A 16,230-nucleotide genomic window follows, 5' to 3' on the forward strand; every position below is an offset into this window, starting at 1 on the left:
TGTTATGTTTGTCATTAGGGTCTTTGTACTTCAAAATTTCTTGTTTCATTCAATTTGTTACTTCACTTGCCACTTATTTATGAAATGTACTTGCAATTTCTGAGTGAAAATTGTTTAATTATTGAAAGCAAATCCAACCCAATTTCATGGCAATTATAAATTTGTACGTTTTGTGATAATTGGATTTACAATTTTTTTAAGGTGATTGGTTGAATTTAATTTTTTTTTGATGTATTTGGTTGAAATCATTTTTTTTTATATATTTTTAAGTTTTAATTTTTTTAATGTAGCTAAAATAAATTGTTTGCAACCACTTATCTTGAAAAATTTAGTATAATTTTTTTTTTCAGTATATTTTACAAGGTGCCAAATTTGTAGGAATTCATGCGAATGACCACCCTTAAACTGAATCCTTACAGAAATCAAACAAAATCGTACGAGTGAAGTCATACAAATTTTTACAAATTAACCACCTAATAAAATACGTAAAGAACTGGTCGTGAGATAGCATTGTAAAATTCTACACCAAGTGTACATTATATACATATACAAGTGTACATAACATTATACATTATATTATCTCCTTTTGAAGTAGACTTTGAGCTTTGTAACTTTGCAAATTTTTTTTATGCTCAAACAGCAACAATACAGACTAACTAAAGTTGAAAAAGTGAAAAAGCATAATAGGACCCCCTTTAAAACCTTACAAAAATTATACTTCAAAGATGATCTCACCATCAGATTGGACAAGGCACATGTTTAATAGAATGACCCAACAACATTTCTCACATAATATTTCAGAATATTAAAGAATTAATTAATCACTTACAAATGAAGTATGAAAGGTTTTCAGACTTAGGAGGTTTGTGCATTACTAAATTTGCCCACATTATAATTTTGTAAATGCAATAACACACAGTGAGCAATGCTATTATTTTGGATGTGTCCTCCTGCTCTTCTCCACAGTAAAGTGCTGTTCTTTGTGTGCGCACTGAATTATGGCCTGCTGTATGAAGTTAACTACTAATAATTGGGAAACAGATCGATAAGCCCTTAGCTTCAAAGAGGAAACTCAATACACAATCACCAGCTTCAACAAAAAAATATCACACATTACTTTCAAAGCATTAAATGGCCCAGAAGAAACATCCATTGCCATTTCCATTATTATTTTGTGACAAAATTCCTTAATACTCACAGTAGCCTATATGAGGTAAACTGTCACAATGGTAACCTGACAGAATTCACAAATATTATTCTACTGGAATTAAAGAGTATTTTGAAATATGTAGGTGATTTGACAACAACATAGAAATCCACTGCTAGACAACACAAGCATGTAATTGAAATTTTGACTCATAAACTCATGCCTGCCCACAAACAAATAAAGAATAATGTGTAAATCCACCCCAAACCTCAAACTAGACAATGAGTGTAAGTTTCCCAGACATGGACATTAGCCATACTGATTTTGAAGCGGATGACCTCCTCTTCGACACATGCATTTCTGGACAATAAATAAGCAAACTGTTCTTTGTCAACAGATGGTTGACTATGACGAGCCGTCCCACCTCCAGTCAGAGGAACTACAGTGGTGAAGACAAAAGACAGGCTGCTCTGCCCCTGGGTAAAGAAACCAAACCAGGCAGAAAAACACTTACAACAGACAGCTGAGCTACATACACTTACACATTTCATTTCCATTAAAAGACATTAAAAATATTTCCCTGCTCTTTTGGGGAAAAAATTATTCAGTGTACTATTCATAATAAAAAACTCCCTCCACAGCCAAGACTTTATTATTTAGCAATGAAATTATCAAAGCCAGCACTAATATTAATGGCTATTCACAGAGGCTAATATAAGATCATTTACATATTGTATGTAACAGTATCAAAAACAGCAACTGGTCTTGTGTCTTAATCGTGGAAGAAACTGTGACAAGTGGAAAATCAGTAAAAACAGATATAGGGCTTGCAATTTGTGGAAAAATTTAATATCGATTTTTCTGAAAAAATTATGATTGTGATTATATATCAATATTACTATAAATATAATAACAATAATAATAATAACACACAGTGTGAATTATCAAAGACGCGATTTGAGAGAATCGCTGACGTGTCGCAGACGCCCGTGAAATATTTGGCATGCTAAATATCTGGACCTGTCAGTGATTCAAAATCCTGCTGTGTGAAATGAGTTCTGACTGAAAGATACATTGGCGATGGCATACTGCCAATGAGAGGGCAAAATACAGGACAGCGGGAAGTTCAGGGAGGAGTTATATGAAATGAAGTTTGCGGACCAGACAGAGTTGTCACCAATTCACTCTATTGTCATGCAATGTGTAACCTCCTGTCACCGATCCATCGTGCAATGTGAACTCATCAGCAACTGAATGCTACCCCAGATGGTCGTGCAGTGTGAAAAAAAAAATGGTGATCCGACGACTTTGAAAATCGTGCAGTGTGAACTCAGCATAAGGAGCCTATAAAGCTTCCCCTTTGTTGACTACAGCCTGTTTATAAGTGCTTCTAATTACAAGTTTGGGAAGATGGTTGGTGCATCCTAAATACACAAGGAACCAAAACTCAGAGCAGACGCAGGGATGAGTTCTTATGCAACAGAATTTCCTGCCGCTCGAAACTTGGATGATGAGCTACATGCGAGTAAATGAACACAGTGCCACACTCACTGAAACACGGATCACATGTATTTATTTAATTTAACTGCAGTCTTTGCCATTTAAAATTGCACTCAGCCATATCGTGATTTTTGTTTTATTTCAATTAATCGTGCAGCTTTTTGCCACTGTGTGTATTGTGTGCATGGGAAGAAGTTCAGAAATTAAAAAATGACTTGATGTTTGACTTGTCTTTCTCTCAAGCGTTCTTCATGTTCTTATCAGAAACTCCTGGCTGTACACAGACGCAGATAGCATCTCTAACAGGATCAGGAGCTGCTACAGTAATTAGCACAGATGCAGAGGCTGTTGGTTTGTGCCCCGATCTGAGCGAACGAATCATTAATGAGAGCTCAGGCCCTATGGAGAGCAGGAGTGTGTGATCATGCATGAACACAACAGAGATGAAAGAATTCAACATCTTCATCAACAGATAACTCTGCTGTTGCTCTTGCACAGCTGTCAGTAGAAAGCCGCCACATCCTCTGAAAAAGCATCCAACCACACACATATGTGGAGGAATAAGGAGAGCATGCTCTTAGTGGGGGGGGGTATGCAAGAGGGTCTATATAAAAGATACAGCCCCTGAGGAACCAGCAGCATAATGACCTGGCCTTAGGGCTGCATGATTAATCAAAAAATAATAATAATATTACATTTATATGTATTTTTAATAATCTACAGTGAAATATTGTTTTTATTTCATATTTTAATATTTTATATTTTATAATTTATGTAAAAATTATGATTACTATTATTATTTAGTTATTTATTATTGTTGTTATTATTATTATTACTTTATAGCCATACTGATACATGATCAAAAAAATTGCCCAAATTGTTTAGCCATATACCAACAAACACAGCAAATCTGGGCTTGTTAAATTGCATTAAATACTGCAGTCACACTATGTAAACCACAGCACATAGACTCACTGAACCCCTTCAAATAACTTTAATGGAACGTCTGCACAACCTTGAAAATCACTGGCTTTCAAAATCTCCCTGCACAGATACTTGCCATTATTAACCTTCATCTAATGACCAGTGTAATTCATCACCAGACAGCTTCTCAACCTCTCATCGCCCTCCAGTGAGGGGTTTACCAATTCCAGCAGACAATAACATTGACAATGAGAAGAAGGAGTATGTGTGGAACAGTGCCTGAATGATTCTTTAGGGATTAATAAAGCATTAGGGAAGTGGCACACTTGGCAATGTGTTTAAAATGCAGAATAGAAGCATATATGTGAGTATTACGAATCAAGCATGATACAGCTGGACAAGGAGACATGGAGAGAGAAATGGCAAAAGAAAGAAGGAGAGTATTGACTGTAAATGGAAAACAAACCCACTGGCCCAGGGAAAATGCTGCATCCCATCACCCACTTCTACTGTCCGAAACATGCTGACATTTCAGTGTTCATCACTGGAGTCTCAGTTACTGCAGCACAACCATTCTGAGATATTTCTGCTCCATTTCAGACACACTCAGTTATAATGCTAACAGTCTGCCCATCTTTCTGCACTGTAGGGAGAATTTTAGCTGCTCAGGTAATCTGAAAAGCTTCTGTCCTTATTGTTGGCACTCTGTCCTGAAGACACAAATGTGACCCTGGACCACAAAACCAGTCATAAGGGTCTTTTTCTTGTTTTTTTTTTATTGAGATTTATTCCTCATCTAAAATCCTAATAAATAAGCTTGCTGCTAAACTGACAATTAGCTATACATCAGTATACCTCCTCTTTCTCACCCTTTTCCCTTCTTCTTTCCTCCCCACTTATCTGTTTTACTCTCGTCTCCTAACCTCATGTATGTTCACACATAATAGTGTGAAAATGCCATTACACTGCCCTTCCTGTGCAGCTATCAAATATACATGACAGAAGGAGAGGGAATGGGAGAGAGAGGACAGAGAGAAATTAATGATAAATGAAGCTGTTAGACTAAAAACTGTGCCTGAGAGATTCCCACCATACTGAAGAAAATAGAGACGATGAGGAGGCTAGACTTTGCTTACCATTTCTACGCCTCTCCACTCCTCCTTTAATTTATGGCCAACGTATTGACGCTCCCTAAAGACACACACACTGCTTTTATGGGGCATTTCATTCTCAAGATCAAGATCAATAACAATAATCGTTTTACTTTGCATAAATGTTTTTGTCTTTGGGAAAATTAATGTTAAAACAAAACTTAAGGTTTGAACCAAACATAAATATAATTTTAGAAAAACTGATTTGGCTATAGAGTTGGCCAAAATTTTATTCTTTTCAAACAAGCAAATAATTTACAGATATTAAAGATGTATATGTGATACATATATATATATATATATATATATATATATATATATATATATATATATATATATATATATATATATATATATATATATATAATAATATAATGCAGGATTATCCGCTATAGGTTATGATGGGCTGGCATAGGTGCTGAGCTGTTTTATAGTCCCAAACTTCACACTCTTTTCTCTTCATCCTATACATTCCTCCCTCCCGCTCTGTCCTTCACATGGTCTCTCACACCTCTGGCTCCATTTTGATTTAAGAGCAGAAATAAGGATGGCTAAGAAATGAGACACCTGTCTGGAGACCCCCTCTCTCACTCCCTCTCCTGTATGTCTTTTTTAACGACCGGCTGACAGATTTATGCATCTGGAAAAGGAGCAAGACAGAGATCTAAATGGTCAAGCGGTTCACCATGGCAGGAGAGGAGTTAATTGTCCATCGATGTGGACATGCTGGACAGGGTGGGAATGTGTGTTTATGGACTATAGGTACAGAAGAAAGCAGATGTTAGTGTATGGAGCATTTCTGCAAGTCCTGGCAGTGCAGCATTGTTCTCTCTTTTAATACTGAAAAATTGATCTACTGTATGAAAACAAGGAAATGCATCACTAGACCATTATTAGGTAGCTCTGGATAAATGATTACATACTTGATTGCTTCTTGAGCTCTTAGGTTTAAGTATTTTTAAGAAACCAGATCCCACTTCTTTTGGATGAATAATTATGTCGATGGACCCCAAATTAAAAACAGAATATTATAAGATTTTGCTTGAAGTAATAGCTCCAAAAAAATGTACATTCTGTCATCATTTATTCATCCTCAAGTTGCTGTAAACCCACAAGACTTTAATTATTTGGAGAAATAAAAGGACAAATTCCCTGCTAATAGCTCTTTTCTATGAAAAAGGGCTGAAGCTTCCAAACTCCAGTAAGGGACAATAAATGTACATATTTTTTTTGTGAGAAACAGACTTTTAATGGCCCATACACAAAATAAAATACGTACGTATCTTAAATATATATATTTCCATTTATGAAATATGGCATATGAAGCAAAACTTTTCCATATTTTAACATAGCCTTTATATCTAGTCTATACATTTTTGGACATATCATGTGAATATACATATATCATGTACATGTATATTCACCCTAAACCCATCAATACATGTTGATATTATATGTAAATATAAAAAGTAAATATAAAAGGTAGACATGTATTACAAAAACACATAAACATACAGATTGTTTGTTCTTTGTTGTTTTAATAAAGTTGCATATGCATATATAAATAAAATACATTGTTGACATATATAGCGACAATATATAACATGCATTTTATTATATACAATATGTACAGATTTTACTGTGGGGATTTTATATATGTTATGAACTTCTTCATATATGGTATAAAGTATCCTCATCTACTCAAAGAATTGTCTTCGTGCAAACAATTGTTTAAAATTTATTTTGGTATAAAATGTGACAAGGATGAGATTCAACTGTAGCATTGTCTCATAATAAGTGACCCAAAAAAGTGCTGGTTTAACATGCTACACTCGTGAAGTCATCCATTTTGGCTCTAATCACAGCAGGGTGAAATCACGGGAAACGAGCGATGCTAAATCAGGAAAGCCAAAGCTGCAGTTTTAATGACAAAGGGAGTTAATTACATCGCGGGCCTAGCTGTTTGCATTCTGATAATTCTAGGTCTTTACAGCCAGCAAGAAAGAGAAAACACAAGCTGGTAATCTACCAAAGGGCTACACACAGCATTGTGCAGTTTGTCCAGTTTCACAGACATAACAAAGGAGTGATTTCCCACTAGATTTCCCTTGGAAGATTCAGACAGATGACCCTGGCATTTGTGAGCATTATAAGGGCACTATAATCACTATAATAACCTGCTGCGTTACAGTAATCCCACCGAGCTGCCACCTCTCCATCAAAGGGTTTAGCACAAGCACACGGCTGCCATGGCAACAGAAGGACAGGGTTGTGGCAGCAGGTGCTGGGTGTGAACTAGGGCAATAGTGGAGTGGACAGGACAGTAGGTAATATATTAAAGTTGAAATATTATTATTTAATGATTTAATACACAGATACAAAATCTGGACAGATTTTTGAATGTCTTTGCAGAGGATCAAAAATACTCTCATGCAGGTTGCATGGAAAGGTCAAATGCAACGTAGGTGTGTATTTTTAGAATGTCTGTGTATGTGTACTGTCCACCTCATTTATAATGACATTTCTCCCTCACGTACACACATGCTCACATTCAGCATGCACGGCTGTCTACTGAATATAAACAATGCTGATTACGTTCAGTAGACAGTCTGCGCATGCTGAATGTAAAAAACGCTCAATAAGTTGATTATGTTCAGAGGTACTCTCCAAAATGGCGGAAGATGGTAACTCGGGGAGAAGAACTGCTGAATAAAATATGTTATTGTTTTCTTTTTGCACAAAAAGTATTCTCGTAGCTTCATAAAATTACAGTTTAACCACTGATGTCACGTGGACTATTTTACCAATGTCCTTGCTACGTTTCTGTGCTTTGATCGTGGTAATATCATTGCTGACTACGGAGGGTCAGAGAGCTCTCAGATTCCATCAAAAATATATTCATTTGTGTTCTGAAGTTGAATAAAGGTCTTACGGGTTTGGAACGATATGAAGGTGAGTAATTAATGACAGAATATTCATTTTTGGGTGAACTAAGCCTTTAATACACAGATCTAATACAAAAATGTGATTTCATTCCCAGCTTTTTACTTTCAAAGACATAACGACTGTGTTTTTGCAACTCATGTGTTGTGAGGTTTGGACAGTTTAAGCGCAATAAGACATGAAAGAGAACTTGGTTTAATACTCGCATGTCGTGTGACGGCCACTTTCTGTGCATGTGCTTCAGAATTTTGTGAAACCGTATATCAGAAGTTTAAACTGACATAGTTTTAAAACACATGATTTTAGGGAGATAGACATGATAATCAAAACCAAACAGTTACAAGCTGTAAAAGCACAGCCCTATTCTGGAAAAGGGGGTGGGTAGCAGGAGCTCATTTGCATTTAAAGATACATGCACAAAAACAGTAGGCATATGTTTCTGCTTCCATGCAAAATAGGCCTTTTCAAAATGATTTAATAAATGATCTGTGGGGTATTTCAAGCTGAACAGAAAAATTCTGGGGACACCTGAGACTTATATTATATCTTGTAAAAAGTGGCATTAAAGGTGCTCTTTAAAGAACACTCTTATGCTCACCAAGACTGTATTTATTAAATCAAATATAGTAAAAACAGTAATAATGTGATTGTAATATTACTCCAATTTAACATTTTAATATATTTTAAAATGTAATGTATTCTTGAGATGAGAAAGATTCATGATTTTAGTTTTGAATTTCAACAGCCATGACTCCATAAAATCATTCTAATATGCTGATTTGGTGCTTAAGAAACATTTCTGATAATTATAAATGCTGGAAAAAGTTTCAGAATTTTTTTTTTCTGAATTCCTTGATAAATAGAAATGTCAAAAGAACAGTGCTTATTTAAAACATAAATATTATAAATGTGTTTACTGCCATTCTTACTGACCCCTAACTGGTAGTGTATCTATACACTGTATTACAAAACTAACTATAAATAGCTACTTACAGTATTAGCCATGTGATTTTATTATGTGGAAATACCTCTTAACAGCCACTCTGTGAGTATTGATAGCACATGCCAAACTAGCCTCAGATAGCATGGCCACATCAGGTCAGACCTGTGCCTCAGCTGATTGCAACAAACTACTTACAGTTAGCTAAGAAAACCCTTTGTGTTAATACGTTTTATAGGTTTTCTCAACTTATGGGGTTTATTGCAAATGCACACAAACCTTTTTAACCTTTTGCCTAAGGATTCAATACACAAAACTAGATGTAAACCATAGAAGATAAATTCCAAAGTAGCAGACTATATATAAGACATTAAATGGTGCCCCAAATATGAGTTTCTTTAATGAATATTACACTGATAATGTCATCAAATTTTTAAGTTCCCCATCTATTTTTTCCTGGTTTCACATATTTCCACTCTTGGTATGAACAGATGGCGATGAGTCTCAGGTGAGGACTGCATACGTCATACACACACATACAGTGTGCTGTTCAAATACTACAAAAGAAATTCACACTTCAAATGCTGAAAAAAGGCAAAAATCATGAACCTGGTGGATTTCAACAACTAAAACCAATTTGAAACCAATACATTTTTCCTTGGGAATACCCATTAACAATAGGTTAAAATGAGGGTAAAAAGCATCTCAAATATTCATGACCTGGCCCAATATAATTTAGCTACTGTACATAAGCTGATCTTGTACCCTCACTAGTCTACTAAAATAAACTTTGAGCCCATTCCTATCTCTTTGCATAGCTGGCGTCTGCTTTTTTAGTGATTTAATATAAATATTATCCTAAATAAATATTTTGTGTGTTACTATACATCCAGTTTCCAAGTAAAAATGCAAAAAATACTTTATGATGTTGTGTGAAAGCCATTGGCTATTGCTTGGTACATGGACATTATGCTTAAAGGGACAGTCCACCCAAAATGACAATGACGTCATTATTTACTCACCTCTTGAAATTTCAAACCTGTATGACTTTTTAATTTTATGATGCAAATTCAAGTAAAGTCACCTTTATTTATATAGTGCTTTATACAACACAGATTGTTTGAAAGCAGCTTTATAGGGATAAACAGGAAAATGAGCAGCTTAATCTAAGTCCTGTGAAACAATATGATTTCCTTATATAATAAATAGGTTTAATGAAGTCTTTTATTTACATTGAAACAATGATCAACACACATACCTACACCTATAGTAGACACAATAATGTGTGCGTTATATATGTGCTGTATGTGTTTACACGAATAAATGATGACAGAGTTTTAATTTTTTGGGTGAATTATCCCTTTAATTTCAGTGACATGTGGCCAGACAATACAAACCTATATTTTCCTAACAGAAATGAAGAGTATCTTTTATTATCCACAGCTGAAGTAACCCTTCGTCTTCAGTAGCCCCCAGTGCTAAAATATGCCTCAGTAAAACCCTGCAATGATCAGAGGCTGAGATTTAACGTTGGGATTGAGGCACCCATGTTTCTCTCTGCATGGGGCTTACTTCATATTCTGATGGTCTCAAAGATGATGAGTTGAATAAAAGAAAAAGTTATCACTCCAGACGAGTGAGACTTCATGAGCGACCGTTCTAATTATACACAAGGGACCGGAACAATGACTAGACCATATAATGATGCCAAGAATGTACAGTTAGAGAGGAAAAGAAGGCATGGAGACACAGGAAGGGGCACACGTGCATCAGTGGTAGAAAGAGATTTGCACTTTTGGAGCCCTGGAGCGGTCTGTCAGATCTGCTCTTCACAGGCAGGCGGAGGCGGCTGATCTGGGTCAGGAGAGACAACTTTGCTCAGTGCTTCTCTCTGCTGGTCTCTCTAACTGAAAAAAACACAAGCGTGTACACATGCAGTCTTTCTCTGTGTCTCTGTCTCCATCCTGATTCTGAAAGCCTTCATAGTCACTGTATGTCCTGCTCATGATCCTATAATATGGTTATGTGGGTGAACTGGAACCAAAGGAGGAATATTAATATACTGTACAGTCAGCAAATCATTATCGCAAAATAAATCCTGACAAGGTGGATCAGGAAACATTAGCTTGCTTATTACATGGCTATACACACACACACAAAAAAATACTTTGGATCAAGTTTTTAATTTGTTACAGCCAAATTCACTTATTTCATCCCCCAACCACAAATATATTTTTATTTAATATTAATCAAAATAGTTATTTTCCCAAAGACAAAAACTGACATTGATACCAACTAAAAAGATTTTATTTGACAAGCAAAAGTTAAATTATACATGCTTTTAAAGTAGAATGTTTACTTAAGATAAAACTAAATATATTTAGTTAATGTTTAATTTAGTTTTATGAATAAAAAATAGGATTTTTAAAATTCACAATTTCTGCAGTCAGTAAAAGCTAACCAGTGTTCTGCACATTAAAATACTAATTTCTTTTAATTTTGTATATAGCGAAACTGAACACATCCAGAAAAAAAAATTATTTCGATTATACCAATATAAAAAAAATGCACTCAGATTCACTTTGTAGAACACAATGCTACTTCAACAATCTACCATTATCCTTAATGTTAGATGCTATTAAAGTCTAAGTGGTCAACGTTCAATTAAAACCTCACAAGAATCCATAAGAGATGCAATTTCTAACCTGATAATGAGAATCTGACACTTAGTGATCGACACTGATCCCCTTGAAGGAAAGAAAACCTCTCCAGGTTAAGAGGCAGTAAACACACACATACACACACAATGCAACTGTGATACACACAGTACAACAATCACACCTCATTTAGGCTATTCAACAGCAACCAAACAAGTGCAAGGGAAAAAAAAATAAAAAAAAAAAAAAAAAGACAGAATATCTCTAAGAGCTTCCTTTAGTACTATGAAAACACGGAACACAATCAAACCAAAAAAGTGTAAAGATGACAAAAACTTAAAGCAAAGAAGAATGATGAAAAGAAAAGGGGAATAGAAACTGATGGTATCCAATCTTTTCCAAAGGCCTACAGCATGTGATAAAAAAAGATCATTTAAAAAAAGAAAGTCAAAGTTAAAGCCCAGTACTTCAAACAACCTGAGAAATTAGTGCATTGCGGAAATGGATTCATCAAAAGAGAGGAGAGACAGCAATGTTGAAGAGAGACTAGTATACAGAGAAAGGAAAAGGGAGAGATTCACACTGGAACGAATCAAGGCACTCGCTTCAAATGAAGCTGCTGAGGAAATATAGGTCACACATCTCCAGTGGCTGATTTTCTCAGAACCATGCAGGGACACAGAACCGCAGAGAGCGTGAGAGGACACACAATTCATGTCACCACGAGGAGGAAAGGATGCTAACGTGAATTCTGCTCTGACCTGGGATGCATGTAATAAAGGATGATACAGATTTCTCAACTGACACATCAAATGAACTTTAGTTTCTGCTGTGTGAAACAGCTGCACACCTGCTGAAGCTCCTGCCACCTGTCAGCAAATCACATAACATTCTCACATCTCTATTCATTAAAAATTTCACAAGAACATCACAAGAATACAAATTATAATTAATCTACCAACAGTGTAAAAAAAAAAAAATTAAGATTATTAGATGTTGGTGGATGTCAAAGATAATCTAAATTCCAAAATATTAGCATTCAATAAAAAATGGTATTACTGGCCAATACAGATGAAAATACAATTCTGGTAATATGGTACCAATATATTATGAGTTCATGTGTAAGATTTCCTATACTAGAATTCTACAGTTAAGCCAATAGCCATAAAAATGTAAATTGTGTATGCAAACATCCTTTCCATTCAGAAGCTCAGAGATAGTCGATGTTTGTTATGTTAGATTTCTTCTTTTATTAGTTCTTTTCTTCAATCTTTCAGCACTCTTTTCTCTGACTTCCTGTCCTTTTTCTACATTTCACCCCCAGCCCTATCTTTAAAAATAGGTCTTTGTGTTTGGTGAGAGACATTTTGGGTTGGCACTCTTCCAGTTGCCTTTGCTTCAAGATTGTGGACATGCCATAGTGGCACAATTACATCTGCAAGCATTTTTGCAAGTGCACACAGACACAAAAAGACTATAATGGAAATATACTAAAGCCATAATCTGACCTGAAAAATCAACAATAAATTAAGACTGATCACATTTTGAATCACTCTCTTTTTGTTTTCTCTTCAAATGTATAGATTACAGTTTTAACAGCGCTAGCTCAGAGATGGTGTGTGTGTGTGTGTGTGTGTGTGTGTGTGTGGGTGTGTGTGTGTAAACCAACAAAAAATAAGTTATATTAAAAATACAACAAAATTAAAATTGAATGAAAATATATATTTTAAAACTATGGTTCTTCAGTTATTAAAAACCCATCCAAACCATTACATTAAATATAAAATAAACCAACACACACACATACAGCACACTTAATCAGACACTCTTTTCAGTATTGAGTGTTGTGTGTGCATATCCTCTCTAACATTTATCATTTGAGGATTTACAGCTACTCTCACATAGTGTTTAAATTTTATCACGGTCAAGAATGAGTGCCATCAAGGTCAAGGTTGGTTTTGCAAAAAAATTGGCAGATTGTGGACCATAGGAAGCCAGATTGGGAAAAAAAATCTGTGGCTGTTCATTTAGCTGTTACATCCCAGACCATTTTTTTTAAAGGTGTTTTTGAATAAAACAGTACTCCAATTAGATATGCTTTATTAGTACTTACATTTTCTGTATTAGTTCAAACAGATAGTTTGAGGATAAGGTTTTTTGAACTGAGATTTTAAAAAGTGGTGCATTAAAAAAAAAATAGAACCTCCTGTAAAGATGTAGGCCTTCACATCCAATTCTCATCTGAACAGAGCTATATTATATGGTCAGAACTAATTCTTATATATATAAATCTCTGGCCTACATTAGAAAATTGCCTAGAAAGTAAGTGGGTCCACAACATAATTAGCCTAAGTTTTGCAATATTTTTAAAACAATGACACATATCATAACACTTCTTAATAATCATTTTGTTGTTTTTATAAAATGTCAGTTCTTTTTTCGGAAATCTAGTTAATTCCAAACCACATGCTTGAGATTCTAAAATGTAATGCCCAGCACTAGGACCATGGGGTGACCCAGTAACATTCCAGTGTTGCTGTGGGGACTGGAGGTGTGGACTGTTGAGTCACCAAAATGATAACCTGAACTGCCACCCACAGAGCAGACAGCAGAGAAATGGGTGCTAAAAGAGAGACAGAAAGAAAGAGGGAGAATAATATGGGAACGAGAGCAGTTTGTGCATGTGCGTTGTGCTTTAAAGGGTCACTGAGCTTTAAGGATCTCAAGAAAAACACCCCTGGGCTCCTGAGACGCTGCTGGGCAATGACACATTAGGATGCTAGGCAGAGATAAGGATATTAGTGGGAAGGTCAAGTCTTGATTTTTTAAGGGGACTAATGTGCTCCACTGCATCCTTTTACGTATTACCCCATGTAAAATGGCGAGCATTACACAACTCTTTTGGGGGAAGTTTGACCTCTGACCCCAATATTAACACTGACTAAGGCAAGCAATACACTAAATACTGCATTGGAACCACCTGCCCACCACCTACAACTCCCATCTTAGCAGCCAGTTTTCATGGACAAGAACCAGCTATCTAGTCATACTGATTCTAGCTGATGTATCACAAGCATCCTAGTTATCTGAACCACTTGGAAAGATCAGCAATAAGAACCCACATTACCCACATACAGATTTCACTGTAAATGCCCCATAAATTAAATTAATGGCCCTTCCAGCAGCCTGTGAAGGATCCAAAGATCATGTTCTCCTGTTCTGTTTCTATGGGCCATCACATAGCCTACTTTAGCAATTTCTTGCTCTACTATCTAATAAATACAATATCCATAGTGTCTGCATCATCAGTTAATGTCATTTACTCACTAAGCCTAGTGTTGGTGCTGTCCACTCTGATACAAATTAAATGCTGACTGCTTAAAAACCATTTGAGAGACATAGCATGTGCTCAAGAGGATAAATGGCTTAATGAGGATACCATAATTCAGTATTAGATAAAAAATGCAGGTGTTTTGTGTGCAAAGAGTGTGTTCATTTAACACAGAAAGAGGAGAAATTACCGAATCATCCAATCGAGTAGGATTTGTGCATCTAATTGTACTATAAAATGAAATAGATAAGCGAGAGAAGCAGACATATAAAAATGAAAAAAAAATGGATGAAAAACCTGCTGTGAGGCCTGTCCTGCAGAATACAGATCAGGTAAACAAAACCACCAATGCATTCAGGGTGAAAGGTTCATTATGAGCCCTTGCATATATGTTCCTATCAGACTGAAGGTGAACGCTCTGAATATGGAAATCATCTCAGTTATGCCCGGACAGCCTTGACAACACAGTCAGGCGCTGCTTTTTGGAATCAGAGACATTTAATCTCATTCATAACAAATAGTGTAGATGCATGAAACCATTTGTAAAACCTTGCATAGAAGCCTTGCAGAAACATCATATCAGAGACCCTGCCTCTGCTTCAATGCGCGAGCCCCTTCCCCCTCACGCGCGCCACAGCCCAGGCGAGCGCGAGACACCGATGCACGCGACATCGCTATAAACTACTGTCAGCGGGTCAAATAACGCACTGGCTCCTTTTAATCAAGCACTTGAAAATTATAAACAATATACCGACTGTATGTAAACGGAATGACACCGTTATGTGAAGACATGGGATTGCATGCAAACATCCAGAGGAACAGCCAATGAGAATTATCCACCGGTTTTTACATCATAAGACTATCGGGGGAATTATTTCACACAAATAGCGCACAATCTATTGTTTTTGCATTGCACATAAAGCATAACAGATTTAAATGACACGTTCCCTCGTTAGAAAATGAGCCCACACCTCTGCGAAGAAGGTCTCCATCTTCCCTCAAAAGCTGCAAGAGGATCCAGCTAATCAATCACAAAACTGCAGAGGATTCGAGGAAGAAACGTTTGACAAGATGTAAGTCTGTTCTGCAACTGCTTTCCATTCACGAATGTTTACGAAGAGCAGGGCGCTGCAGTCCTGCTTGAAGCGCCAATTCAAACAACTGATGGCGCGGGCAAGCGGCCGTTGGCAAATAACAGCCGGTGGGAAAAGAAAAACGCTCAGCTGTTTGGTTTCTGTAAGTGTCTTTTTTACTTAATCGAAACGCCGGTGTCCAGACACATGCCTCTCTGACTCCGGTGTCCGCACCAGAGCAAATGAGCCAGTGTCCGCTCGCGCATCTCCGGTTGGGCGGCGCACCGCCCGCAAAGCCAGCCCCCCAAGTTCACCCTTTTTTACCATCGCATCTCTAAGATTTCAGGGAAATGTGCATTCTCGGAAATAAACATGACATATATTTCAGCTACATTCTGAATTTGATTTCTGAACAATATTAAACATCTTAAATGTATCTTAAATACAATTCAATATTTAGCAAGATTCCATTATCTGAATGAACTGATCTGAAATCCCATGCGCTGGATGTGGTACTGATGCCCCTCTGATGGGTTTCCATGGTAGCACTACTGACACATATTT

General features: G+C 36.3%; 1 protein-coding gene across 1 annotated transcript in view; it reads right to left on the reverse strand.

Annotated features, from left to right (window-relative positions):
• The window catches only part of LOC109064330 (unconventional myosin-X-like), a 47,634-nt gene extending 31,913 nt beyond the window's left edge, over window positions 1-15,721 (reverse strand). Inside the window, 1 exon segment of the mRNA XM_042755029.1 lies at window positions 15,565-15,721. Coding sequence (XP_042610963.1) covers window positions 15,565-15,585 — 21 coding nt within the window. The 5' untranslated portion in view covers window positions 15,586-15,721.
• Window positions 15,722-16,230: the final 509 nt, after the last annotated feature.

Source organism: Cyprinus carpio, unplaced genomic scaffold, assembly GCF_018340385.1.
Source record: "Cyprinus carpio isolate SPL01 unplaced genomic scaffold, ASM1834038v1 S000006627, whole genome shotgun sequence".
NCBI classification, from domain to species: Eukaryota; Metazoa; Chordata; class Actinopteri; order Cypriniformes; family Cyprinidae; genus Cyprinus; species Cyprinus carpio.